This window comes from Macrobrachium nipponense, chromosome 35 (genome assembly GCF_015104395.2).
Source record: "Macrobrachium nipponense isolate FS-2020 chromosome 35, ASM1510439v2, whole genome shotgun sequence".
NCBI classification, from domain to species: domain Eukaryota; kingdom Metazoa; phylum Arthropoda; class Malacostraca; order Decapoda; family Palaemonidae; genus Macrobrachium; species Macrobrachium nipponense.
Genome location: NC_061096.1, coordinates 19553673 through 19580052, shown reverse-complemented (window position 1 = coordinate 19580052; position 26380 = coordinate 19553673). Strand labels below are relative to the sequence as shown.

Below are 26380 nucleotides of genomic sequence, written 5' to 3'. Positions count from 1 at the left end.
GGGATTAAAATAAAAGGAGTTCCAGTTTGTGTATCTGGGGAAAATGCAAAATGATCGTCAAAGTATAATTTTTCCCTAAAAGGATACAAAACTTAGGCTTGGTTTCACAAAGCAAGACTGAAACTGCTCCTGAAGAATCTGAGCAAGGTAGTGAATCCCTGCCACATCTCATACAGTCTGACCATTATCAGGGATAGGTTCAGGAGAATCCTGCCCATACAGTTAAGAATATAAAATTTAGGCCAAAGGCCAAATGCTGGGACCCGAGATCATTCAGTGCCGAAAAAACCAACCAAGAGAAAAAAAGGTTTTAAGAAGTCTAGCAGACAAAAACCTCACAGTTGCACTACAGAACAACTGATAGGAGAGGATGGAAAGTAAGGTGGGAGAGCGAATAGGAATGGAGATACAGTAAAAAGAATGAAAGGGGGTTACAAGTCAATCGACGGAAGTAAAGCTTGGTAGGGGGCAATATCATTACCCAGACCACAGATAAATGTTCATGTTCTACAAATTCCTTCCACTGTTAAAGGAAGGATGAAGAGAAAACACATAAAACCTACACCCTCCAACAGGTGTTCAGTTCTGCAGTTACCTACATTTGCCAGAACAACACAAACAGGGACTGGACTGTTGACAGCTTAAATGGGTGTGAAGGAAGTTCAAGATATCCAGCATTTGATGCTTCTCTTCACAAACCCCTTACCTGCATTTGCCAAATCAGCAACAAAAAGGTCACAAAGGATCAGGAGTGACCTGCTACCAGCTGCAACTCTTCCCCATACTAGTCAATCGTACACCTTATGGCCAAATGCTGGGAAACCTACAAAACTGCATGAGCAACCAACATAGGGCCAAGGAATATCTAACAGGGGCCTTTAGCTGTCCTTGTAGAACAAGGAAGCAACCCTGTTAAGTTAGATTCCTGACGCAATAACTAAACGGTAGTTCAACATGAAAAGGGTTAGATACATCTTTTAACCACATGCTAAAACAAGTGGAATAAAGTATTCTCCTACCTAGTATTTTAAAAAGGCCTGGAGAGTATGGATAAAAAACACAATGTCAGGAGGAGAGGTGTGTATCCAGCTCATCTCACACTCTGATGACTAACATGGTGGTACAAAATCTAGCAAAGTTCAGTAATTCTATACACCTATTACCAAAAAAAGCAGGGCAGATCTTTCTTTACAAAAAGACAGGTGAAACCTAGTCATACCTCACAGGAGGGACTGAGGGCAACAAAGGGAAAGCTGAACTAAAGAAACAATGATAGATCTAAGACGACGGGGTCAAGCAGATGTATTAAAATGAATAACTACATAACTCTTGCAGAATCAAAAGATTAGGATGAGATGTCTCCTGAAAAAACCATCATGAAGGCTATAACAAAGTCATGTGAACTACCACTGGTTCCTCTAAAAGTAAGGCAATCAAGAGACCATTCCAGGTCCTTTACAGAGGATAGAACCTATGTTTCCCAAGGAGATTACTGTTACCTGTGAAAGAACAAGATTATTATTCCCTAAGCCCTACGATAGAAGAAAAAAGAATTGGTGAAATAGTATCAACTGCATTAGTTTCCTTCCCACAAGGAACAGGAAATGAAGAGCCAAGGCCCAAAGGGAGACCAGATCATGCACATACACTTTATAAACATACTGAATAAGATGAGTTGACAAGAGTGACACGCAACTTTGTAGGTTACAATTGCTTCATGAAAGGAAAAGTGAAAGCCCGATAAAAGTGGCACCAGTGAAGGAAGACCCTCCTCCAATCTCATACTCATAACTGTCTCATCTTTGGTGCTCTATCAAAGTCATTGCTTGGAAGGTAGGATGAAAGACCAGGAGCAAATCACAAACCCTTAGGGTGTGGAGTTAACCTCAACTCCTTGCGACAGCCTTCACTGTGGCTCAGCAGCTTAAGCAAAGAGGTAACCCAAAAATTAACCTTACTATTTTGATTTGTTGTTTAAGCTACTTCATGGGTACTCTAAGGCAGCAGTCACCAACCAGTGTTTCAAGGACCACCAGTGATCCATGAAAAAATGTTGATGGTCCACAGAAAAATTGGGATATTTAAATTTATATGTAGTCTTAATCCTTTTCAGGCAACCCTGATATATACTATTTGTGTTAAGAATAAAGCAGAAGTCTGAAAATAATTATATATAAAAAAAAGGGGAAATCTACTGGTAGTTATGGTAGATGGAGGTGAAGAGAGGTAGGAAGTATGGTAAACAAATGCTGGCAAAGCTATTTGAAAAATAAGACCAAAAACACTAGAAGCTTCGTCAAAACATAAAAATGATGAGCACAGGGGAAAATCTGAACTTTGACACCTCAAGTGGGTGGTTACTGTAGATTAGAACAACCAAGAAGATTCACATAGGGGTGGCACCGGAAATTAGAAAAGCCTCTCAAGAAGAAGTAGGGTGAATCCTAGTAGACATTAAGGAGCTCAAATAGAGAGCATAGGTTCAGACTTCACTTGAAATCTCAGGAAAGATCAGTTAAGAACGAATCACTACCCGGAAAGGTTGTTTCAGTGTATTCTCTGTACCCTGTGAATTTTGTGTAGTGTACCGAAAGTGAATTGTGTGTTTTATGATAAGTAAGATAAACTAAGTGGTGTTTAACTTGCCCAGAGTCCATCCAAGTACCCAAGCTATTACTCCTGAGAGACTGGATAAATAAAAGGAAATTAATTAATATGATTTCAGAATCTACAGAAGTCCAGTGTAAGTAATCTACTATATAACCATATGTTCCTAAGAAAAGAAAAAACTCAACCACAAGCAATATAAATAAAGGTTATCCCATATAACAATAAAGAACCTTAACAAATACAACCACGGCTACCGAAGAAAAGACTTGACTAATAAGAGAAGAGAAAAGAGAAAGAACGAAAATAAAAAGAACATTTGTACAGAAGACAGAAAGCCCAGTGCTACCAACTCAACATTTTAGGATGACTTAGCATTAAAATTTTGGATCCAGCATTTAGCAAAAATACCGCATTAAGCAACTAACAGGATTATTAATTACAGTAAATTAAACATTCTAACTATGAATTTATCCTAATGTAGTTACATAAAATGCATATCAAAACTCAACGTTGTATCTGTTTCATCACCGCATCGAACAAGTATTGTATTCTTACTCAACATGTTGTATGTTTCATCACCGCATCGAACAAGTATTGAATTCTTATTGCTTTAAAGTACAAAATACATTTCAAAACTTTTGGGTCAGAGTCTTTAAGAATGACAGTCACCGTCCCTGTTTTAGCAAGACCTAGACAGCAGTGAACAAGTATCACACTAAAATGTGTTATACTTAAACTTCAAAAATTTTTAATTTGTAACAAACCAGAACTTTTTTTTTATTTAATAGGTTCATTTCATATTAATAAAAAAAAAATTCTTTTGTTATTATTATTATATAAATGCATTTACCTTATTTGATTCTTATTAGTGGTTTGCCAAATTTAAAATGATAAATTTAGTGGTCCATGAAGTTCAAAAGGTTGGCGACCACTGCTCAAAGGGGTTGCATGCTCTACAAAAGGATTTTCTGAAGAACAAAGATGTAAATTATCTAGAATCTTCAATACTTTCTAATAATATTAGAATCCATCTTTTATACTTGCTCCTAAATTGGTCAATAGATATTAAAAAAGAAAAGGTTTTTCAATGAATGTATAAAATCTGAGACACATGGGCCCAAGTGCTGGGTCAAGTAAGGCCAATTTGAGCACCATCAGGCTACCTAAAATATGGTGTAAAAAAAAAAAAAAAAAACTTACTGTAATGAAAAATGCAATTTATTGTTATGATACAATAAAGTTTGTTCATAACTTACCTGGCAGATATATATATAGCTGTATTCTCCGACGTCCGAACAGAATTTCAAAACTCCCGGCACACGCAGTGGGCGGCCAGGTTGTTAGTACCCATTCCCGCCGCTGGGAGGCGGATATCAGGAATCATTCCCATTTTCTATTCAGATTTTCATACCACTGTCCCCTGAGGAGAGGTGGGTGGGTACTTTAATTATATATATCTGCCAGGTAAGTATGAACAAACTTTATTGTATCATAACAATAAACATTTTGTTCATGAAACTTACCTGTCAGATATATATATAGCTGAATCCCACCATTGGAGGTGGGAAGGGACAGAATAGAAGGATTTAGGAAACACCTCAAGTGCAGATGATTGACATCTTGATTCCTTACCTGTTAGCATAGCTGACTTCTTGATTACTGTCACCGAAGTCTGCTTTTGCTTTACTAGAGTTGCGCTCTAGATGATCTGTCAACGGGGGCGTGACCACAATGTGACTAGACCATATTGACCATACTGTGAGGGCAACGAAGCTAAAAAACCACCACCTGACCTAACCTATTGAAGTTAGTCCCATAACTTCTAGGCTAAAGAAAGGGAAGGCGCCTCAAGCAAACCAACCCTTCAACCATAAACCAACACCAAAATTAAAAAGCACACTACCCTTTTCTATAGGGTAATATTTGTGCTGCTCCCTGCCCCCAACACCATTTCTGCGGATATGTATGGTCCAAGCGACTCGCAGTTCTCATATGCCGTCTTCACATCCCGCAGGTAATGTGAAGCAAACACAGAGTTGCTTCGCCAAAAAGTAGCGCTAATGATATCATTAAGTGCCATATTCTTTCGAAATGCCATTGAAGTCGCAACCGCTCTCACTTCATGGGCTTTTATTTTCAAAAGCTTCATATCACCATCCGAGCAGGACGCATGGGCCTCCGTGATGGTGCTTCGCAAAAGAATGCCAGTGCATTCTTCGACATAGGAAAGCCGGGTCTCTTAACCGAACACCATAAGTTCTCAGAAGGACCCGACAATCTGTGGTCTTTTGCATGTAAAATTTGAGAGCCCTGACAGGGCACAGGACTCTCTCTGGCTCTTGTCCGATGAACTCTGTTAACCCCTTGATTTCAAAGGTTTTGGTTTTTTGGCCAGGGGTTAGATGGGTTCTCATTCTTCGCTAAGAAATTAGGATCTAAGGAGCACACTGCACTGTGTCCTCTGAAACCCACATCTTTACTAATTGCCTGAATTTCACTAACTCTCTTCGCCGTGGCAAGAGCAGTTAGAAAAAATCGCCTTTCTAGTAGTGTCTCTAAGAGCAGCATGCATAGGTTCAAAGGGAGCCGACATCAAGAATCTTAGAACTACATCAAGGTTCCATGATGGAACCTTTGGTTGTAGTACTTTGGTTGTCTCAAACGATCTCAATAGATCGTGAAGATCTTTATCATTTGTCAGATCTAATCCTCTGTGGCGGAAGACAGCTGACAGCTGCTCTTATATCCTTTATTGTGGGCACTGCTAATTTGTCCACATTTCTCAAATGCAGGAGAAACTCAGCGATTTGGTTCACAGAGGTCGTGGAGGAGAGGAAATACCTTTCTTCCTACACCATCTCCTGAAGACAGTCCACTTCGACTGATAAACTGCTCGAGAGGAAGCTCTTCTCGCATTGGCAATAGCCTCTGCCACTGATCTTGAAAAACCTCTCGCTCTGGCCAACTTCTTGATAGTCTGAACGCAGTCAGACTCAGCGCGGAGAGGTTTCCGTGGTACCTCTCGAAGTGGGGCTGTTTGAGAAGATCGACTCTCTCTGGCAGGGTCTCGGGAAGTCTACCAGGAAGAGACATGACCTCCGTGAACCAATCGCTTCAGGGCCAAAAGGGGGCGATCAGAGTCATTCTCGCTCCTGGCGACGCCGCAAACTTCCTTGTTACCTCTCCTAAGAGTTTGAAACGGGGTAAAGGCGTACACCATCCATCCCCGTCCAGTCCATAGGATGGCATCTACCGCTATTGCTTCCGGGTCGAGAACTGGAGAGCAATAATCGGAAGCCTCTTCGTTTTCGAGGTTGCGAAGAGGTCGACTAGCGGCCGTCCCCACAACTTCCATAGCTCTTGACAAACTTCTAGATGTAGGGTCCATTCTGTGGGAAGCATCTGATGTCGACGGCTTAAAAGATCCGCTCGAACATTTTGAATTCCTGAAATGAACCTTGTCAGGATCACCATTGTTTCGAGCTTTCGCCCATAGAAGGATGTCTCTCGCTATCACGAACAGTGATCGAGAGTGTGTCCCCCCTGCTTTTTTATGTAAGCGAGAGCCGTAGTGTTGTCCGAGTTGATCTGGACAACTCGGCTCACCAATCGTTCTCGAAGAACTGAAGAGACCAACCGAATAGCCTCCAATTCTTTTAAGTTTATGTGCCAGGACCTCTGTTCCCCTCTCCAGATGCCTGACACTTCCTCCTTTCCTAGTGTTGCTCCCCAGCCCACCATGGAGGCGTCTGAGAACAACACTAGTCGTGGCTCAAAAGCTTGAGGGACATCCCTTCCGAGAGTTTGGGTCGGATCTTGCCACCACTTCAGATGATCCTTGGACGTTTTTGAGATAATCAAAGTCGAGTCTAGATTCTTGTCTTTCCAGTTTTCTGTCATAAAAAAACTGGAGTGGCCTGAGGTGCAACCTCCCCAGGGAAACAAACTTCTCAGCGAAGAAATGGTTCCCAGCAGACTCATCCATTCCTTCGCGAGCATGTTTCTTTCCCTAAGAAGGCTAACACTTTCTCTAAGCATCCTTTGCTGACGTTCCTTTGATGTAAAAGCTTGAAAAGCCGCTGAATCCATCTGAATCCCAGATACACGATGGACTGCGTGGGGATCAGATGGGACTTTCGTAATTTACTATAAGGCCCACGGGCCTTCGTCAGCTGTAATGTCGTCTGAAGGTCCTCCAGGCACCTTGACTTCGAAGGCGACTTGATTAGCCAGTCGTCCAGGTAGAGCGAGACTCTTATTTTCGATAGGTGAAGCATTTCGCCACATTCCGCATGAGGAAAGTAAAACCATCGGCGCCGTACTCAGACCGAAGCACAGAGCCCTGAACTGGAAGACCGTCCTTTTAAGACGAACCTCAGGAACTTCCTTGATTGGGGATGGATCGGGAGTGGAAATAAGCGTCTGAAAGTCCATGACACCATCCAATCCCCTGGTCTCAAGGGCTCCTAGAACAGACTGAGAAGTTTCCATCCTGAACTTTTTCTTTCTTTACAAAAATGTTCAGTCTGCTGACGTCTAGGACAGGTCTCCATCCCCAGACTGCTTCGGAACCAGGAATAACCTGTTGTAGAAGCCTGGGGAATCCAGCATCAGAACTTCCTCTACGGCCTTCTTTTCCAACATTTGATCTACAAGGTCGAGTAAGATCTGTTGCTTCTCTGACTGGTATGCGGGCGACAGGTCTATCGGCTTCGTGCTCAAAGGAGGCGTAGAGAGGAAAGGGATCTTGTATCCTCTCTCGATCACATCTAGGGTCCAGGTGTCGCCCTATCGTCCTCCATGCCTGAGCAAATAAGGTGAGTCTCGCACCTACAGGTGCCTGAAGGGCAGAAATGTCAATTTTTTCCCTTCTTGGTAGAAGAGATTACCTCTGAAGGACCCCCTTCCTCTCGAGGAACCTCTAGAGGAAGGTGCTCCATGAAAGGGCTTAAATTAAATTTCTTCTTGGGTGCTGGAGCTGTTGAAGTAGAAGCCCTGAAGGTAGGTAGGTCGTTTGAAGGATTGAGTCAAGAGGTCCCTTGTTGCTTTTTCTTGCAAATTTACCGACAGATCCTTAATCATGGACTGCGGAAATAAATGCGTAGAGAAGGGGGGCGAATAATAACTCCGCTTTCTGAGCGGGAGAAAACTGCTTTCGCCGTTAAAGAATTACAATAGAGAGCTCTCTTTTTAAGCAGACCTGTAGCAAAATGAAAATATTGTTATGATACAATAAAGTTTCATACATACTTACCTGGCAGATATATACATAGCTAAGACTCCGTCGTCCCCGACAGAAATTCAAATTTCGCGGCCACTCGCTACAGGTAGTCAGGTGATCTACCGGCCTGCCCTGGGCGCAGGACTAGGAACCATCCCGTTTTCTATCATATTTTCTCTCTCTTCCACCTGTCTCCTGCGGGGAGGCTGGGTGGGCCTTTAATTGTATATATCTGCCAGGTAAGTATGTATGAAACTTTATTGTATCATAACAATATCATTTCATACAATCAACTTACCTGTCAGATATATACATAGCTGATTGGCACCCTTCGGTGGAGGGCAAGAGACAGCTACTATATGGAATAGACAGGTAAACAACATATGTTGTAGGTATAAAAAAAAAACCTGGTTCCTACCTGATAGGTGGTAGACTTCGTGGGTGTTCGCCCAGTAGTCTGCATCACCTCAAGAAACTTTAGCGAGATAGTGATCTATGGCCAAGAGTTCTTGTGGGTCTGTCGATGGGTCTTATCCACTTACTCGGCAGAGCCTAAAAGGACTTTGTCAATGGGTGCTGATCCACTTATATGACAATTACACCTTATGAAGGAGCACACAACCAATCCCGACCACCTGATCCTAACCATATGTTAGAACTAAGGATTGTTACGAGTTTTATCCCCGAACTCGTCACAACAACCGTAACTCAAAAACCACTACGCACACATACATAATTTTCAAAAAAAAATTATACTCAACTAATTGGATATGACAAGAATTCTCTTACTGAACAACATAGACGGCCGCCCGTGCGAGCCTAAGTCCTCCATTGTTCGAAGAGACTCTCGACCATATCCAAAAAGAAGAACAGTATATACATTTAAGGATTGGTGTCGGCTCCCATACCCAGAATCGTACCTGCCGATACGATAGGACCTAGAGAAAAACACTTCTCATACGTCACACGCACGTCTTTCAAGTAATGAGATGCAAATACTGAGTTGCATCTCCAATATGTCGTGTCTATTATGTTTTTTAAGCGACATATTCTTATAAAACGAGAGAGACGTCGCAACCGCTCTTACTTCATGAGCTTTTACTCTCAGTAGTTGTAAACTGTTCGTCAGGACAGACCCGATGAGCGTCCGTAATGACGTTTCTTACAAAGAACGCAGAGCATTCTTGGACATCAGTCTCGTGGGGTCTTTTACCGCGCACCAAAGACCTTGTCTAGAGCCTCCCAACTGACGCTTTCTCTGAAGGTAGAACTTCAGTGCTCTACAGGGCATAGAGACCTCTCTGCTTCTCTGCCTACGAGACTCGACATTCCTTGACTTCGAATGACTTAGGCCAGGGATTCGTGGGATTCTCGTTTTCGCTAAAAAACAGGGTCTTAAACGAGCAAATAGCCGAGTCTCCCTTGAATCCTACTTTATCCTGCAGAGCTTGTAATTCACCAATTCTCTTTGCCGTAGCTAAAGATACTAGGAATAGACATTTTTCTAGTTATGTCTCTAAACGATGCCAGATGAGGAGGTCTTGAATCTATCCGATGACAGATATTGAGGGACTACGTCCAGGTTCCAGTTCGGAGGTACTGTTTCCTTAGACTTTGAAGTCTCAAAAGATCTTATGAGATCGTGGAGATCTTTGTTATTTGCCAGATCTAATCCTCTGTTCCTGAATACAAGCCGAGAGCATACTTCTGTATCCCTTTATTGTGGATACGGCTAGGTGAGATTTTACTCTCAGGAATAGCAAGAAATCAGCAATTTCCGCTATAGAGGTAGAGGAGGAGGACAACTTCTGGCTCTACACCACCTTCTAAATACCTCCCACTTCGACTGGTATACTTTCGTAGTGGAGGTTCTGCGTGCTCTCGCGATCGCGCTTGCCACTTCGCGAGAAAAGCCTCTCGCTCTGACAAGTCTTTCGATAGTCGAAAGTCAGTCAGAGCGAGAGCGGGAGGTTTGATGGTACCTCTTTGAAGTGTGGTTGTCTGAGAAGATTCGTCCTTCTTGGTAGGGATCTTGGAAAGTCTACGATCCACTCTACCACCTCCGTGAACCAATCCTGGGCCGGCCAAAAGGGGGCTATTAACGTCATCCTCGTCTCCTTTGACGCCACAAACTTTTTCATTACTAACCCCAGGATTTTGAATGGGGGAAAAGCATAAACGTCTACTAGAGACCAATTTAGCAGGAAGGCGTCTACCATAAGTGCTCTTGGATCTTCCACGACCGAGCAAAACACTGGGAGCCTTTTTGAAATGAATGTTGCGAAGAGATCCACATGAGGAGTCCCCCACAGAGACCAGAGATCGAGACACACTCCCTCGTGTAGTGTCCATTCTGTATGAAGGACCTGGTTCCTCCTGCTGAGCCTGTCCGCCCTCACATTCTTTACTCCCTGTACGAACCTTGTCAGTAGGGAGATGTTCCTGTGAGACGTCCAAAGTAATAGGTCTCTCGTCAGCTCGTAAAGGAACGAGGAGTGCGTCCCTCCCTGTTCCGAATGTAGGCAAGTGCGGTGGTGTTGTCCACATTTACTTGCACTACTTGTTTAATACCAGAGGTTCTAGGCTCTTCAAAGCCAGATGTACGGCGAAGAGCTCTTTGCAGTTTATGTGCCAAGTCACCTGTGCTGGTTCCCAGGTGCCTGACACCTCTTCTGAGCCTAATGTCGCTCCCCAACCTCTCTCCGACGCGTCGGAGAACAACACTAGGTCTGGGTTCTGTGTTCTAGAGAGATCCCTTTGTTCTCTTCCAGAGGGAGCAACCACCATTGTAGGTTGTGGACTTTGTCTCCATTGGAATGGGAAAAACGTCCGACAGTTGTCCGGTTTTCCAGCTCCAAGACCTCTTGAGGAAGAATTGAAGCGGACGTACATGTAGTCTTCCTAGAGGGAAGAATTGTTGTAGCGAGGAAAGCGTCCCCAGAAGGCTCAACCATTCCCTCGCTGACGTTTGTTCCTTCTCTAAGAAGAGAGAGACTATTCGCAAACCTTTCGCGATTCTCTCTTGCGAAGGAAAAACTCGAAAACCCCGAGAATCCATCCGAATCCCCAGATAGACTAGGTCTTGTCTGGGGGTCAGCTGAGACTTCTCGAGGTTCACGAGCAATCCCAACGCTTTGATCAAATCTAGAGTTAACATTAGGTCCTCCAAGCACTGTCTCTCTGATCTGGCCCTGATGAGCCAGTCGTCCAGATACAGAGAGATATTTACTCCTTTGAGGTGAAGAAACCTCGCCACATTCTTCATCAGGCTTGTGAAGACCTGAGGAGCTGTGGACAGGCCGAAACACAAGGCTCTGAACTGAAAGATCCTTCCCCCCGTCATGAAACGGAGGTACTTCTTCGAGAAGTGGATGGGAACATGAAAGTAGGCGTCTTGGAGATCTAGAGACACCATCCAATCTCCTTGTCGTAATGACGCTAGGACTGAAGCAGAAGTCTCCATGGAGAACTTCTCCTTCTGAAACAAATTTGTTCAGAGAGCTGACGTCCAGTACTGGTCTCCAGCCTCCCGAGGCTTTCGCCACTAGAAAAAAGGCGATTGTAAAACCCCGGGGAGTTTTGATCCAGTACTAGTTCTATCGCTCTCTTGTCCCACATTTGTTCCACCATCGATCGAAGAGTATCCCTCAGCACAGGGTCCTTGTACTTGGCTGATAGTTCCCTTGGTATCGACGTTAGGGGGGGAGTGTTCAGGAAAGGGATACGATATCCCTTCCTTATGATAGCCAATGAAGACGCGTCTGCGTTTATCAGTGTCCAGGCCTCCACGAATCCAGGAGCCTGGCACCTACTGGTGCTTGGAGGAGAGATGTTTCATTTTCCCTTTTTAAAGGGACGAAAGGCAGACCTACCTCTCTTCTCCGGAGCCTTCCTTCTTGCGGGAGGTCTGGAGGTCGGACCACCTCGAAAGGGCTGCATTGATGTACTAGGTCCTTTCTTGTCAGATGTCGAAACAGGTTTTCTTCTTCCTAGCTGACTGCGTCAGAAGATCCTGAGTCGCCTTCTCAGTTAAAGAGTGAGCAACGTCCTCACCAACTGAGAAGGGAACAAAAAGTCAGAAAGAAGGGCGAATACAGTAGAGCTGCCCTCTGAGCATGCGAGACTGCCTTTGTTAAGAAGGCGCCATACACTGTCCTTTTCTTTAAAAGACCTGCTCCAAATAATGAAGAGATTTCAAAAGATCCATCCTGTACCGCTTTGTCAATGCAAGACAAAAATGCATAACAGGGCTTCAGGTTTCGATTCCTTCCGAATCATGGGCTTTCTTGGCCATCACCCCAAGGGACCAATCTAAGAAGTTGAAGACTTCCAATACATGAAAGAGTCCCTTGAGGAGATGATCCAGTTCCGAAATACCCCACGTAATTCGTGCTGAATTGAGACTTTGTCGACGTGAAGCGTCAACTAAAGTCGAAAAATCTGCCTCTGTTTGTAGAAGGAGAGCGATACCCATATTCTCTCCCGTCTTATACCTATGCCTCTTTTCCCAGCTAATCTTGCTGGAGGCATTGCAAAAGACTGTCCTGACTAAGTCTTTCTTAGACTTCATCTATGAGTCTAAGCGTTTAATGCCCTCTTCATCGAGATGGTGGGTTTCATTTTAGAAAAGACGAAGGCTTCTTCGTCTTAGCACTGGAGAAGAGCGAGCGCGGAGAAGGAGCAGCAGCAGGAGTCAAACTCGTCTCCATACTCCTCCAGAAGCAGGGTAGTCAAAACCTTATAGTTGGACAGACCTCTCTTCCATGATATTCATCATCCGAGTTTCCTCCAACTCGGGATCTATCTGAGACTCCATTCTCCTTTCTGAACTTTCCTCTTCTGGAGGAGACAAACTCCTAATAGGAGAGGGGCGGGGCTAAGGGAATGATACTCCTTCCTCTTTCCCGCTCTAAAAGACTTGGAAGGCGTCACAAGCTCCGGCTTCTCTTGAACTTTAGAAGACGCCTTGTATGACGCTTCCCGTTCTCTGAGCGTCCTGGCTGACGTCTCTTGCTGACGTCTTGATGACGCTTCGCGCCTGGAAGACGCTCCGCTCTCTAAAGGCGTCCTACTTGGCGTCACAATATTGGACGGAGCGTCACGTCTAAGATCCGCTTTCAATGACGCTTCACTTCTAAAAGACGTCTTACGTTTCTCTGGCTTTACGAACCAAACTCTCGTTAAGCCCCCGTTCTAGCTCTCGAACTCGAAGCTTCGGTAAGACGTTTAGCAGTTTCACGTCTGTCTGACGCTTCTCTTTGAGCAGGTGAGAGAGGACGAGACTTCTTAATTGGAAGCGTCACGTCCTTCCGACGGGGCGCTAAAACTCCCACAAGAGATGACAGTTGTTCCTGGACTGCCATAATTATCTTTCTTGACGCTTCTCCCACGTCTAGTGCATGACGCCTTTCGTCATCACTCGGGGAAGAAGACTGAAGGGGTACTTCCGCGCAAGCGTCAGGTGACGCTGACGCCACCTTCGCTTTCTTAATAGCAGACGGAGCGTCATCTGAGAAGCGCTCTGGGCTCGAATCTATGTCAGGCTTCATATGACGCTTCAGCGGTCTCGACAAGTTCGACTCCTTCCACCCTCGTTTAGGTGAGGGAGAGGGAGAGGACGAGAAACACTCGCGAAAGACGCTTTTTCTATAGCGCCCTTGAGCCGCCTGCCATGAAGCAGAGCTAGCTGAAGGGACGTCTGACCGTTGGGGATCCCCACGCCTCCTCAAGGCTTTCGACTTTCCCCTTCTCCTCTGGGCATGGGAGCTTGGAAGAGGTCTAGGCCTGGGAGCGTCGCAGGGACGATCAAACGCCCCCTCCACAACACTGGGAGAAACACACTTCACTGAAATGTTCACTATCACTAGCCTTACCTTTGGAGTCAGCCATCTTGGACTTCATGTCTCTAATAGTAGCTTTCAGATTGGCGATTTCCGATGCCGAATCCGAAAAGGCACTCTGAGAATGAGATATATAGGGAGAATCTACATCAGTAGGAATAGAATTATCCGTGAAAGGCTCAATAGGCCTTGAACTCACACCTTCAGTCGTCTAACTCTATCCCTCAACTCTAACTTCTTCAAATAAGAAGTCAAAGTCTTCCACTCTTCTGCATTCAATCCCTCGCATTCCTTACAAGTATTAATAGCAGAACACTGAACCCCCCTACATTTACGGCATACAGTGTGAGGATCAACCGAAGCCTTCGGTATCCTCACCCTGCAGCCTACATTCACACACATTCTCACACTCACATTAGAATCAGACATCCTGAGAAAAATCCAAAAGAGTTATTCCAAAAAACAGTCCACAGTAGCGAATGCCAAAACACGATCCAAATACGTCACCAAAAACGCCGAAAAACGTTGATCAAATGTTGAAAAATGAATCTAAGTCAGGAGATAATAACAACAATGTTGATACCACAGGCGACAGAGAAAATATGATAGAAAACGGGGATGGTCCTAGTCCTGCCGCCCAGGGCAGGCCGGTAGATCACCTGACCTACCTGTACGAGTGGCGCGAAATTTGAATTTCTGTCGGGGGACGACGGAGTCTTAGCTATGTATATCTGACAGGTAAGTTGATTGTATGAAAATGAGATGCTAACTCATCAGAGCCATCCCTTACTGCTCTATCCATACAAGCTAGTACACTCGAAAGCTCTTCTAGCGAAATTGAGTCTTGACTCCTCGATTGTACATCCAGCGCCACCGAGGCACCAATCTAAAAAGTTAAACACCTCTAGCGTCTTATATAACCCCTTGAGGTGATGATCCGTCTCCGGTTCATTGTCCGATGACAAATAAGACGACCTTGGAGCGTCCACCAAATTGGCGAAATCTCCTTGAGAAGATGACGGTGCCTTCAATCCTGCTTCTTCTCCTGTTTCGTACCAGATCCCGGCTCTCCCTTTCAGTCTAGATGGAGGAAGTGCAAAAGAAGTCTTCCCTTTAACCTTCCTTGAATCCATCCAATCCTGGACTCTCTTAAACGCTCTCTTCGCGGAGAGCGAAGTGGCCATCTTAACGAAGCCAGGGGCCTTCCTGGCCTTCGATGAAGCAAATTGTGAAGGTGGAGAGCAAGGAATTGGCGCTTGAAAATTATCTGGAATAATTTCTTAAGTAAATCCGTCAACGTCTTATAGTCTGACGACGCTGACGCATTTGGTTCGTCATCATCAGTAGGGCAGCGATCACTAGACGAATCCTTCTCTCGGTCATCAGCGCCTTTCAAAGATCGCGATGACTTCGACACTTCAACCTGAGAAACATCCTTACGACGTTTCTGACTCAAACTGTTGATTGTCCTGGAAAGCGTCCTCCCGATATTGCAAGGCGCCGTGCTTTTCTGAGAAGCGTCCTTGCAGAGCGTCCTGATGTGAAGGACGCCGTGCGTCCTGAACAGCTCAGCTTGAGCGTCTTGCTGACGTCATGATGTGTAGGACGCCGTGCGTCCTGAACAGAGTCAGTTGGAGCGTCTTGGCGAGCGATCCGCGCGTCTTGAAAAGCGTCTTCTCGTTGTTTAAGACGCCGAGCGTGATCATCAACATGCAAAGCTTGACGTTCCGATCTTGATTCTTGAGCGTTCTCGGCCTTTTGCACAAAGACGCTGGCCGCTTGTGCGACAACTCAAAGTCTCTGTCAAATTCGTCTCTCCTAGACGCCCTTTCATGAGGAACGTAATCACGTTCTCTAATGCGTCGGCTACTAGGAGTAGACTCAAAGGGCCGAAAAAACGCGGAGTAGGAGCCGGGGACTGCCTAGTTCTCTTAACAGGCAGCCACCTATCCTTCCTTCTATGACTAGTTTCTGCCTCCTTTCTCTCAAAAAAAAGGAGGCTAACTGTCTCTGCATTTCCCAAAGCATTTTCCATTGAAGGGGAAAGTTCTCGATCAGGAGAAGGACTCATCCTGTGCGAGGAAGATGGGCGAGGGGATGCCCTTTCCTTCAACTCAGGAACAAGCTTAGAGGCGACTTGGACGCTCGAAAGAATCCTCCCACCTGATGAAGCCTTGTTCCTTTTCTGTGGCGGAAAAGCTTCAAAATCTTCAGGTGACGAATCTACATAACGATCAGAAGGACGTGAAGCGTCCTCTTCTCTGAAACCTCTCCTAAGAGGGCGACAAGGGCGACGGCCGCCTGTGCGACAACTAGCGCCCCTGCCGCTCTCCCCTTGAGAGGTCTTCCGAGCGTCCCAACCTCGGCGAGGAGAGAGGAAGTCTCGGAAAAGAAGCAGAGCACTCTTTAAGTATTCGTGCCCGTGCACGAACACCGGCAGCCTGAGATTCGTCCTCAGTTTCTGCCGAAGGGACGTCAAGGACCGGTCATTAGATCCCGTAACCCTCCTTCGGCTTTCGGCTTGCCCTCTCCCTAAGGCTGGGAGTCCGGCAGGGGCCTAGGCCTAGAGGCATTATGGACGATCTGACACCCCTTCCATTACACTAGATGCACTAACACTTTTATCACAATTCACATTTGACTGTAGAGCAATCACTTTAGATTCCAAGGCGCGAATCGATCCATGATCGTAACTAATACGCTTCTTCTGCAGACACTTCCTGATTGTTCGGAGGCAATACAACAGGATCTGGTTGAATTACATCTACAGGAGGATTTAATGGAGATACAATTCTACCTTGACTTCTACTCACAGAAGCACTCCTAGAGGAAGACCTCCTGATTCTATCACGCTCAAGCTTTTTCACGTAAGAATCATATGCCTTCCATTCAATTTTTTCATCAATTGCTCACACTCGATGCATCTATCATTCAACATACAGACATGACCACGACATTTCGAGCACACTGAATGAGGGTCTACCGAAGCTTTCGGCAACCTCACCTTACATTCATGCACCTTACACACCCTGAAGCTAGCAGAGCTAGATCCAGACATCGTAATCAAAGAAAAGTCAAAGCCAAATCCAAATCAAATCCACTATCACGTATGCCAAGCCAACAAGCCAAATCAAAACCAAAAGTCAATCAGATACTCAAGTTAGCACAAGAAGTTTCAAAATCCTAGGCGGAGGTCTGTAAACAGTTGTTTACCGACCGGCGACAGAGAAAAATCTGAATAGAAAATGGGAATGATTCCTGATATCCGCCTCCCACGCGGAACTGGGTACTAACCACCTGGCCGCCACTGCGTGTGCCGGGAGTTTGAAATTCTGTCGGAGTCGGAGAATACAGCTATATATATATCTGACAGGTAAGTTTCATGAACAAAACTCAAATTACTGCATACCATTATGCAGATTACTAACTCATGGGTAAAATTAAAAAACTAAAGATAATTTTAAACCATGCCACATCCCAATAGTCACATGTCAAAGACAAAAGACTGAAGGGATGGCATAACTCCAATGTAGAAATGCAAGCTTTCCTGTTAAGTTTACAGGATTTGGCTCAAAATTTTTAATCATCCTCTAGAAAAGTCTGTCTTGTACAAGAACAGGAAATTCAGGCAGGAAACAATATCATCACCAAGGAATGAATGATAATGCTTTATTTCTTGGATTTCTCCTAGGTAATGACAAGGCAGAGCGAACCATCTTCAGATCTTGTTCCTTAGGTAAATGCTTCATCACATAGCTTCCAGCACCTGTCTGACAAGCACAAACAAGGTTTGGGGTCAATATAATTATGAAGGGTGCAAAAGGGAATGAGGGAAGACCTGGCATCTAATGCATCTCTTCCCCAACATAACCTTTAAGCAGCACACAAATTTGTCCTGTCAATAATGGAAAAGCTATGACTTCAGACTACTATAAGACCAAAGAAAAAGAGCCAGGGACCTATGGGTGTCCTATCTAGTGTTGAAGGGAACTCTGATAGGTGGTCTACCTGCTCACCTATGGTTAGCGGTCTCAAACTAATTTCAAGGCCAAAATGTTCACCAAGATGACTGAATGAGTGTTTGTTTGCATGTTGCTTTTACATTGCATGGAACCAGTGGTTATTCAGCAACAGGACCAACGGCTTTACGTGACTTCCGAACCACGTCGAGAGTGAACTTCTATCACCAGAAATACACATCTCTCACTCCTCAATGGAATGGCCGAGAATCGAACCCGCGCCCACAGAGGTGGGGCACAAACACCATACCAACCACACCACTGAGGCGCTGGCTGATGACAAGCAGACTTGTCAGGGAAAATGATCATGTGCATGCAAGCAAACCAATCCAACAATGGACAGCAGCTAGCATGAGCCACACCTGCAAAAATTCTTCCTAGCTTCCTGTGGATGGTTTACTTATAGGCCTTCCTTTCTGCGCAATTACTAGACATTACGTGGGCCCTGAGACAATGAAGAGGAATGGGTGCAGCTCATCTTCGACTTTATGTAACCAAAGGAGCAACATTATTGTGCAGAAGCAATGAAGACATTAACCAAAGTGGTCTCCAATAAGTACTGCTACTAAAGATGAAGTATCCCCAGAGATCTGAGATATCAAAATTCAACCTTTGGCAATTATGAAAGGTAATGAGGGACAAATATTTTGTTAATCTGAGCCAAGTCTACAGTGCCCAATGCAACAGTCCAAAAGATGCTACTTGCCACATGGTACCAGACTGAGCACAGCCTGAGTTGTTGGCTGAGGGTTAATGGTTATAAGTATAATCATCCTCTTTCCAGAGGCCCATTCTAGAAGCATCCAGGATACACAATACAGTGGGGCCCCCGTATTCGCGTTCTCACACATTCGCGGATTTCTCTCAGGAATGTTTCCCCGCATTATTCACGGAAAATTCGTGCATTCGCGGTATTTTTCTATGAGAAATATCCACAAATTTCTGGTTTTTTTTTTATCAATTTCATCATAAAATGCACTTTTTGTGATAAAACTATTAAAAAAAAAGTATGAAAATTTTTAGTGGTTTTTCTTGAGTTTTACCTAACGAAATAGGCTGTTTTTATCATTTTTATAGGGGTTCCAAACATTCGCGGGTTCTAACTATTCACGGGGAGGTCTGGTACTCCCCCCGTGAATACGGGGGGACCACTGTAAACAAACCAAGAGTACTACCTCAGTCTGAGCCCAGGAGATCAGCCAGGGGACTATACCACTGGGTTAACAAACAGTTGCAAATTAGAGGTATGATACCAAGTCAAGCTTCACGTGTGCAAACCAAAAACACTGCTCCAGAAGTCAGAATTCCCCTACTCTTCTACCTGATCTCTTTACACCACCTGAGCACTGGTTAGAAATGGAGAAGGTCGGAAGGAAAGTTCTATATAAGACCAAGACAACAACCAGATACCCTGCATGCTCCTGGACAGTCCCAAAATTGGGCAAGGGAGGGAACCAAACTGAACCAACTCTGGAGTAAAGGGCAGTCAAAATACTGGCAACTAACCTATGGCTTTCCTCAGACCCTCAATACCAAAGAAATAAAAACTGGATAATGGACAATCCCAAGAAGATCCCCATCATGTCCTCTTTTTTAGCAGTCCAGAAGTGAAAGGAAAAGCAGGAAGATGCATACTATATTATCTGCTGGAAAGTGTTGAACAATCCACACATGAAAAAGGAAATAAGACTGCTTCACTAGTTTCTCAAAAATATAAATCAAAGATGACTGAATATTCTGTAGCCTTTGTACATTGTTACAATAGTTATAAGGGAGAGAACCTACAGCCCTGAAATCGTTAAATGAAAAAAAGTTACTGAAGTGGGGGAAAATCCATTTGCTGATCATATATCTACTAGTTGAACTGAACAGAAACACAACACTAAAGAAAAAAAAGTTTTGTATTCAACATATAATTTTGTAAATATTCAACATGTAAGTATCCATGACAAACTGAAAAACCACCACTAGAAAAAACAGCATTTACCACAACGCTGCATAACCAAGTAGAGTTACATAACCAGAGTACTTAATTGGTGTACAATCTCAAGCTAAGGAATGGCTTAATGACTTGAGGCCTCTTCAAATGTTCCCAAAGATAAACCAAAAATTTTTAAACATGAAGCAATTACTCTTAACAAATCAAGGTCAGAGGATGATATGCAGAGGTAAAGAAACAAGTAAATTATCTAGTATAAAACTAAAGTAGTTCAATGCATGTGTACATGCCATTTCATACCTTTGAAGTTGCCAATGAATGTCCTGCTGTCTTGCATGGTGACTTTCATTCTATACCCAATATGATTGAGCATTTTGTTATTCTTGGAGAACGTCTGAAAAAAAGAAATTATAATTCAAAAACAAAATGCCAAAACTCAACATACTTTACCTTACATCAACCATACAACAGACACAAAATATCATACAAAAACAGAAGTATAAGGTACAACTCACTCAAGCTTTAGTTATAAACTTCATATATATATTTTTTTTCCTCCGGTTTGCTTTAACATGCATCACTCTTGATATATCTGATTATCTACTACTACTTAAAGTACATTTTTTTAAAGTTTACACTGTTTAACATATGCATATGAAAACAAGCAAAAATCTTACATGTTAATGTACAAGCTTCCAATCAAGTGTAACAGCTTTCTTACCCTCATAAACCAGTCATACATGCTTCAAGACATTTGAATGAACCTTTCCTTATTGTAATGAAGACTAAAGAAAGAACAAAGTTCTAATTTGCTTTCAGTGACTGCTTTGGCACTTTTTAGAATATTGGTTACAATTATCTTAATTTGGGTTCTTCCACAATGACAATGATTGACAGGATTATGGCCAAAATCTAAAAAAAATTGAATCTGAAATATGAGATTGAATTCAAAACACAAATTCAAACAGAATCCTAAGTTTTGATGCAAACACTCATCTTGCTGGCAATCTCCATTCACACAAATCTATGCACAACTAGTTACCTTGGCACTAAAATCAACTGGATTTACCAAGTACAGAACTTTCACATTTTTCTAGACTAGCAGAAGAGTAATATTGTCATGAAAAAAATTTGAATTATATCAAAATATACTTGCATAAAGCATTTAAAAACTTGAAGCTCAGTGTTTGAAAAAGCTTTTTTTTAAAGAATTTCCTTATTAAATATCAGTTTTCAAAAGTACCTCATAATTAATATTATTAATCTACGACAAGGCGATTACAACCATGTATAACAATTAGGCGATAAGCTAAAAAAAGGAGCAAGAAAATATTGGTTCCATTACTGAAATTGCTAATGTATAGTATTGCTGTCGTCTTTGAGTGGCAACCCCCTAGCATCTCTTGGGTTAACCTATCCTAACCTGGGATGCTGTGCCCTGACCTGGCTGGGGAGTAGGAGACACTGGCAACCTTAATCCCCTTACTTTGTATTCTACACTATAAAACACTGTATATATTTCACTTGCTTTCTCAGCTTGGAAAGTGGGCACAGGTAAGCCTAGCCTAGCTGGTAGCTAGTTCAAATTCTAGGCAGGCCCCATGTTCCTTAGGGTAGCCTAGGGCTACCTATGTACTTCAAATGTACAGTGTCTACTTAGTACTAGTCGAGATGTAACAATGCTCCTTTTTCTGATGGTTCCAAAGCGCCTTAGACGAATAGCCTAAATTGGTCATCGTCAACCATCCTGTGGACTCTGGTCAACCAATGAACCTGACTTCACAGAATGGTTGACCATGACCAATTTAGGCTAATCGCCAAAGGCACCTTAAACCACAATCTGAAATAGGAGCATTGCCACATCTCTGCTTGTGGCACTGCACATTTCAAGTACATAGGCAGGCCTAGGATACCACCAAACATGGGCCTGCCCAAGAATTTAAATTAGCTGCAGCTATGTTAGGCTTACGTATGCCCACTTTCCAAGAAACAGCAAGTATAATATACACACACACAATCCAGTAGAATGCAGAGTAAGGTGATCAAGGGGTCCAAAGACCCCTACCCCCAGCCATGTCACAGCATCCCTGGTTAGGTTACATTAAAGTCAAGTTTGATTAGGTCATATTCCCACAGATATACCCAAGTAATGTCTATAGGCACACAGGAGCTGGGAACCCTTACTCAGCATTTGCTCCCCACCGGCAGCTTGCAGAATGATGGGACCAGGCTCTAGTCCATTGTTTCCTATGTTTAGTGTTACTTGGGGATTCCAGGAGTTGATTTGAATATAGGGTAAAAAACCGCATGGTACAGGGGTGGACCATGTACGATCAATGTGTACAACCCCAAAAAAAGTACATTATAATGCGTCCTGACATCGGAGATGGGCATCAGACGCGACTTCTTGTTAGTGAGAAACGGAGCTAAAGACCTCTACTCCGGTGTCAGGGCACGTTATAATGTACTTTTCTTGGGGTTGTACACATTGATCGTACATGGTCCACCCCTGTACCATGCGGTTTTTAACCCCAGAATTTAGGCCAAAGGCCAAGCACTGGGACCTATGAGGTCATTCAGCACTGAAATGGAAATTGACAGTAAAAGGTTTGAAAGGTGTAACAAGAAGAAAACCTCGCAGTTGCACTATGAATCAAGTGTTAGGAGAGGGTGGAAAGTAAGATGAAGAAAAGAGAAAAGGGAGGTATGTACTGTCGGCCAAAAAACTCGTGGCAGAGTTTCATAATTTTTCTTTCACCTGCCTGACGCACGATTCATGCCTTATTTATCTATTTTTTTTTTCAAAGATGGAAGAAATCATGTGCAATGACATTAAAAAGTCTCTGATATCTTTAGAAAATTATGTTATGTTACTGTGTAAAACTATTTTCCATATAACAAAATTGACGTGAACGAAACGAAGTGATAAAAAACGTCATATCACAACCATAGATATACATTACCAAATAGATAGGAGACACCTACCACTAGTAGTATCGCATAAACATAGTCCTTAAATTATTATTTCAATATTAAGTTGAAGGTAGTTGAACTATTCCATTTGTTAAATTTTACAGAAAAAATATGGAATCTCACAAAAATGCTATCAAATAAAAAAAAAAAAAAAAAAACTATCTTAACATTGTGAACCAGGCGACCTCACTCTATTGCTTTTGATGTTATGTGCACGGGAATCTAATGTCAATGTGTCATTTATCGGTCTAAGAATTATTGCACTGCATTCGGTGCAAGTTCCTGTTGGAGAGATATCAAAAAAGCTTAATAAACCGGAGAGAATCATACATAGATGAATAAAACTGTTTAAAGAACGGCATAATTTAGAACATGGGCCTAGAGGTGGAACACCTTGAAGCACCACATGAGAGCAAGACACTACAGTAGTGGAAATGTTGCTGAGCAACATTAGTTTGTGAACTTTGAATTCTAGTGCCTCGTCACGACATTGCTTATGACTGGTGTCTGATAATGGTTATGGTTTTTCTATGCAGTTTTACCTACTGAACAAGAATTTCAAGTAATATTTTTTCGGACGTCTGTAATTAGCCTAACCCCCCAGGAGCCAGTACTAAACACGGCGAAATACATTGGACGTCCCAATCCCTAGTGGATGTCGTTCCGCGGTTATGATCCTTGCTGTCCGTGCGGACTTCTGTAGAAATACCCAGGGCAATTCTACAGAATAGTTCCGTGCGGACTGCAAGGAACGTAACTGCGGATATGACATCAGCTAGGGATTTGGACGTCCAATGTATTTCGCTGTGTTTAGTACTGGCCCCTGGGCGTTAATTACAGTCGTCTCAATAAATATTACTTTAAATTCTTGTTTAGGAGGTAAAACTGCATAGAAAAACCGCAACTGCCATAGTCTAGGCTGCCGCGGAATAGTACCCTAGATCTAACCCCGTCAGTAGCCAATCAGGACAGGTGTGCCTTATTTTGGGGGTCCAGGTCCCCCCCCACCTCCAGCCAGGTCAGGGTATGTCACCCTAAGTTAGGTTAGGTAGGGGTGAACTGGTTAGGTCAGGACCTAGGGTAAAAAACCGCATGGTACAGGGGTGGACCATGTACGATCAATGTGTACAACCCCAAGAAAAGTACATTATAATGCGTCCAGACACTGGAGTAGAGGTCTTTAGCTCCGTTTCTCACCAACAAGAAGTTGGAGAGGAAGAGATTTTAAATCTACACTTGAAGTCTTTGATAATTTTCTAATGAATAAGTCTAATGAATAAGCAAACTTATCTTTGATGGATGAGTGATTCAGTTAGGCTTACTCTTTTTGTTTTGTTTTTTATCGGTGGCCAGTGAATACCACGGATAGGGAGGGAAACGGTTTCAATGATGCATGCATTTTTTTCTTCAAAACCTGAATAATAATTTTATTGGGAGATACTTTATTAACATCGGCCTAATCCTTCCATCACTCCTATACGCCACCTCTGCTCTCTTCTACATCTCAGGCGACTAAATACGACTTCTCAGTTCTCACTACGAACTCCATCTCGTGAAAGCATCACAAATGATAAGAGTTATTTTAAAATTCTGCGCACGGACAACGGACGCCTTAAAATGCATGTTTATAAAATATATTTTATGTTCAAAGAAACTTTATCTTTCATTCCACAAAACACGTGCATACACTCGTGTTACACCCTGTAGCCGTCGAAGAGCAACCCTTGATTAAAGCAGTAGGTTTTTCTTAAAAAAAAAAAATTGAAATAGACTTAAACGAGAACGTCACCTTTCATATTTCTTATCCTTTCAGCTACTTATAATATGCTGATGGTAGTAGGTCTAGTAGGTGTACATGTGAAACTAATTTGAATTAATTTCTATTTAGAAGAAATGAATAGCTACAGAAAGATCGACCTAAGAAAGCTTTAGGGAAAGTAAGCCTTTCTTAATGTATTAGTCAGTTTTGACTCCCACAGCTTTCCAAGGTGTCCAAATGAAACAGGATGATAAGCAAGGAATTCGATAAAAAATAAGACGATAAAAAATAAAAAATAAGATGAATTATATTAGTTTGATTTTTTTATGATTGCTTTTTGCCTTTAATAGCTAGGTCTGAGTTAATTATGAAAAGGATAAGAAGAAAGGCAAACATGGCTAATAAAACAAGAATAACAGTAATAGTAAAATAAAGCAGATTAATATATATAATATATAATATATTGTATATTTATATATATATAATATAATATATAATATATATATATAATATATATTGTCAACTTAAATATTCATTAATATTACGTATCCGAGAGTATACTGCTGAAAATAGACCTAGGCTAATCATGTGGGAAAATCAAAAGTCCAATTTAGGCCGACTAAATGTCATGCAAATTATTTTATTGATCAAAGGACAAAATTAGTTTAACTAAACATAGTTTTCAAAGAATGTTAACGCCTTGATGTATTATTTATCGGCTGTAGGAGGCGAAATGACACCTCAGTGCAGTACGATATGTTGAGTCAAGACTCGAGCGGCAGCAAAGCCAACTTCAAAATCTTCTGTATGCTGTCACGAAGCTAGAGTTGAGAATAAAATTAGAAATCGTGGACCCATCAGTATATATTTTCCTTACTTTGCAAAATAATCATCTTTAATACATTGAATAAGTCTACTCACTTCTAATGTAATTTATTTAAAGTACCTATAGCACCTTTGAAAGGAAATGTTATTGTTAAGTAATAATCTGGCACCTGCATATGGACAATATTTCCATAACGAACAATGAATAAAGAAACTACGCCAATTCTTCGTTGGCCGTCTGTACAGTAAAGAAAAGAGAAAAGGGAGGTATGTACAGTAAAAAGAACAAAAGTGGTGCAGCTAGGGGCCAAAGGCACACTGCAAAGAATCTTAAGTAATTGCCTACAGTGCACCGCATAAGGTCCACTGACTGCACTACCACCCAGTAAAACTTTCCCATAATGCTAGGGTAAAAAACCGCATGGTACAGGGGTGGACCATGTACGATCAATGTGTACAACCCCAAAAAAAGTACATTATAGCGCGTCCTGACATCGGAAATGGGCATCAGACGCAACTTCTTGTTGGTGAGAAACGGAGCTAAAGACCTCTACTCCAGTGTCTGGACGCATTATAATGTACTTTTCTTGGGGTTGTACACATTGATCGTACATGGTCCACCCCTGTACCATGCGGTTTTTTACACCCTAGGTTCCTGACCATAACCAGTTTCACCCCTCACCACCCTAACGCCTAACCTAACTTAGGGTGACATACCCTGACCTGGCTGGAGGTGGGGGGGGACCTGGACCCCCAAAATAAGGCAACACCTGTCCTGATTGGCCTACTGAACGGGGGTTAAGATCTAGGGTACTATTCCGCGGCAGCCTAGACTATGGCAGTTGCGGTTTTTCTATGCAGTTTTACCTCCTAAACAAGAATTTAAAGTAATATTTATTGAGACGACTGTAATTAACGCCCAGGGGCCAGTACTAAACACAGCGAAATACATTGGACGTCCAAATCCCTAGCTGATGTCATATCCGCAGTTACGTTCCTTGCAGTCCGCACGGAACTAGTATTCTGTAGAATTGCCCTGGGTATTTCTACAGAAGTCCGCACGGACAGCAAGATCATAACCGCGGAACGACATCCACTAGGGATTGGGACGTCCAATGTATTTCGCCGTGTTTAGTACTGGCTCCTGGGGGTTAGGCTAATTACAGACGTCCGAAAAATTACTTGAAATTCTTG

General features: G+C 42.9%; 1 protein-coding gene across 1 annotated transcript in view; it reads right to left on the bottom strand.

Annotated features, from left to right (window-relative positions):
* Nucleotides 1–26380, bottom strand: part of LOC135208455 (small nuclear ribonucleoprotein-associated protein B-like) — a 34668-nt gene that overhangs the window by 6758 nt on the left and 1530 nt on the right. The window contains exon 2 of the mRNA XM_064240652.1: nucleotides 19930–20023. Within this exon, the coding sequence (XP_064096722.1) occupies nucleotides 19930–20023 (94 nt within the window). The remainder of the gene's footprint in view (nucleotides 1–19929; nucleotides 20024–26380) is intronic.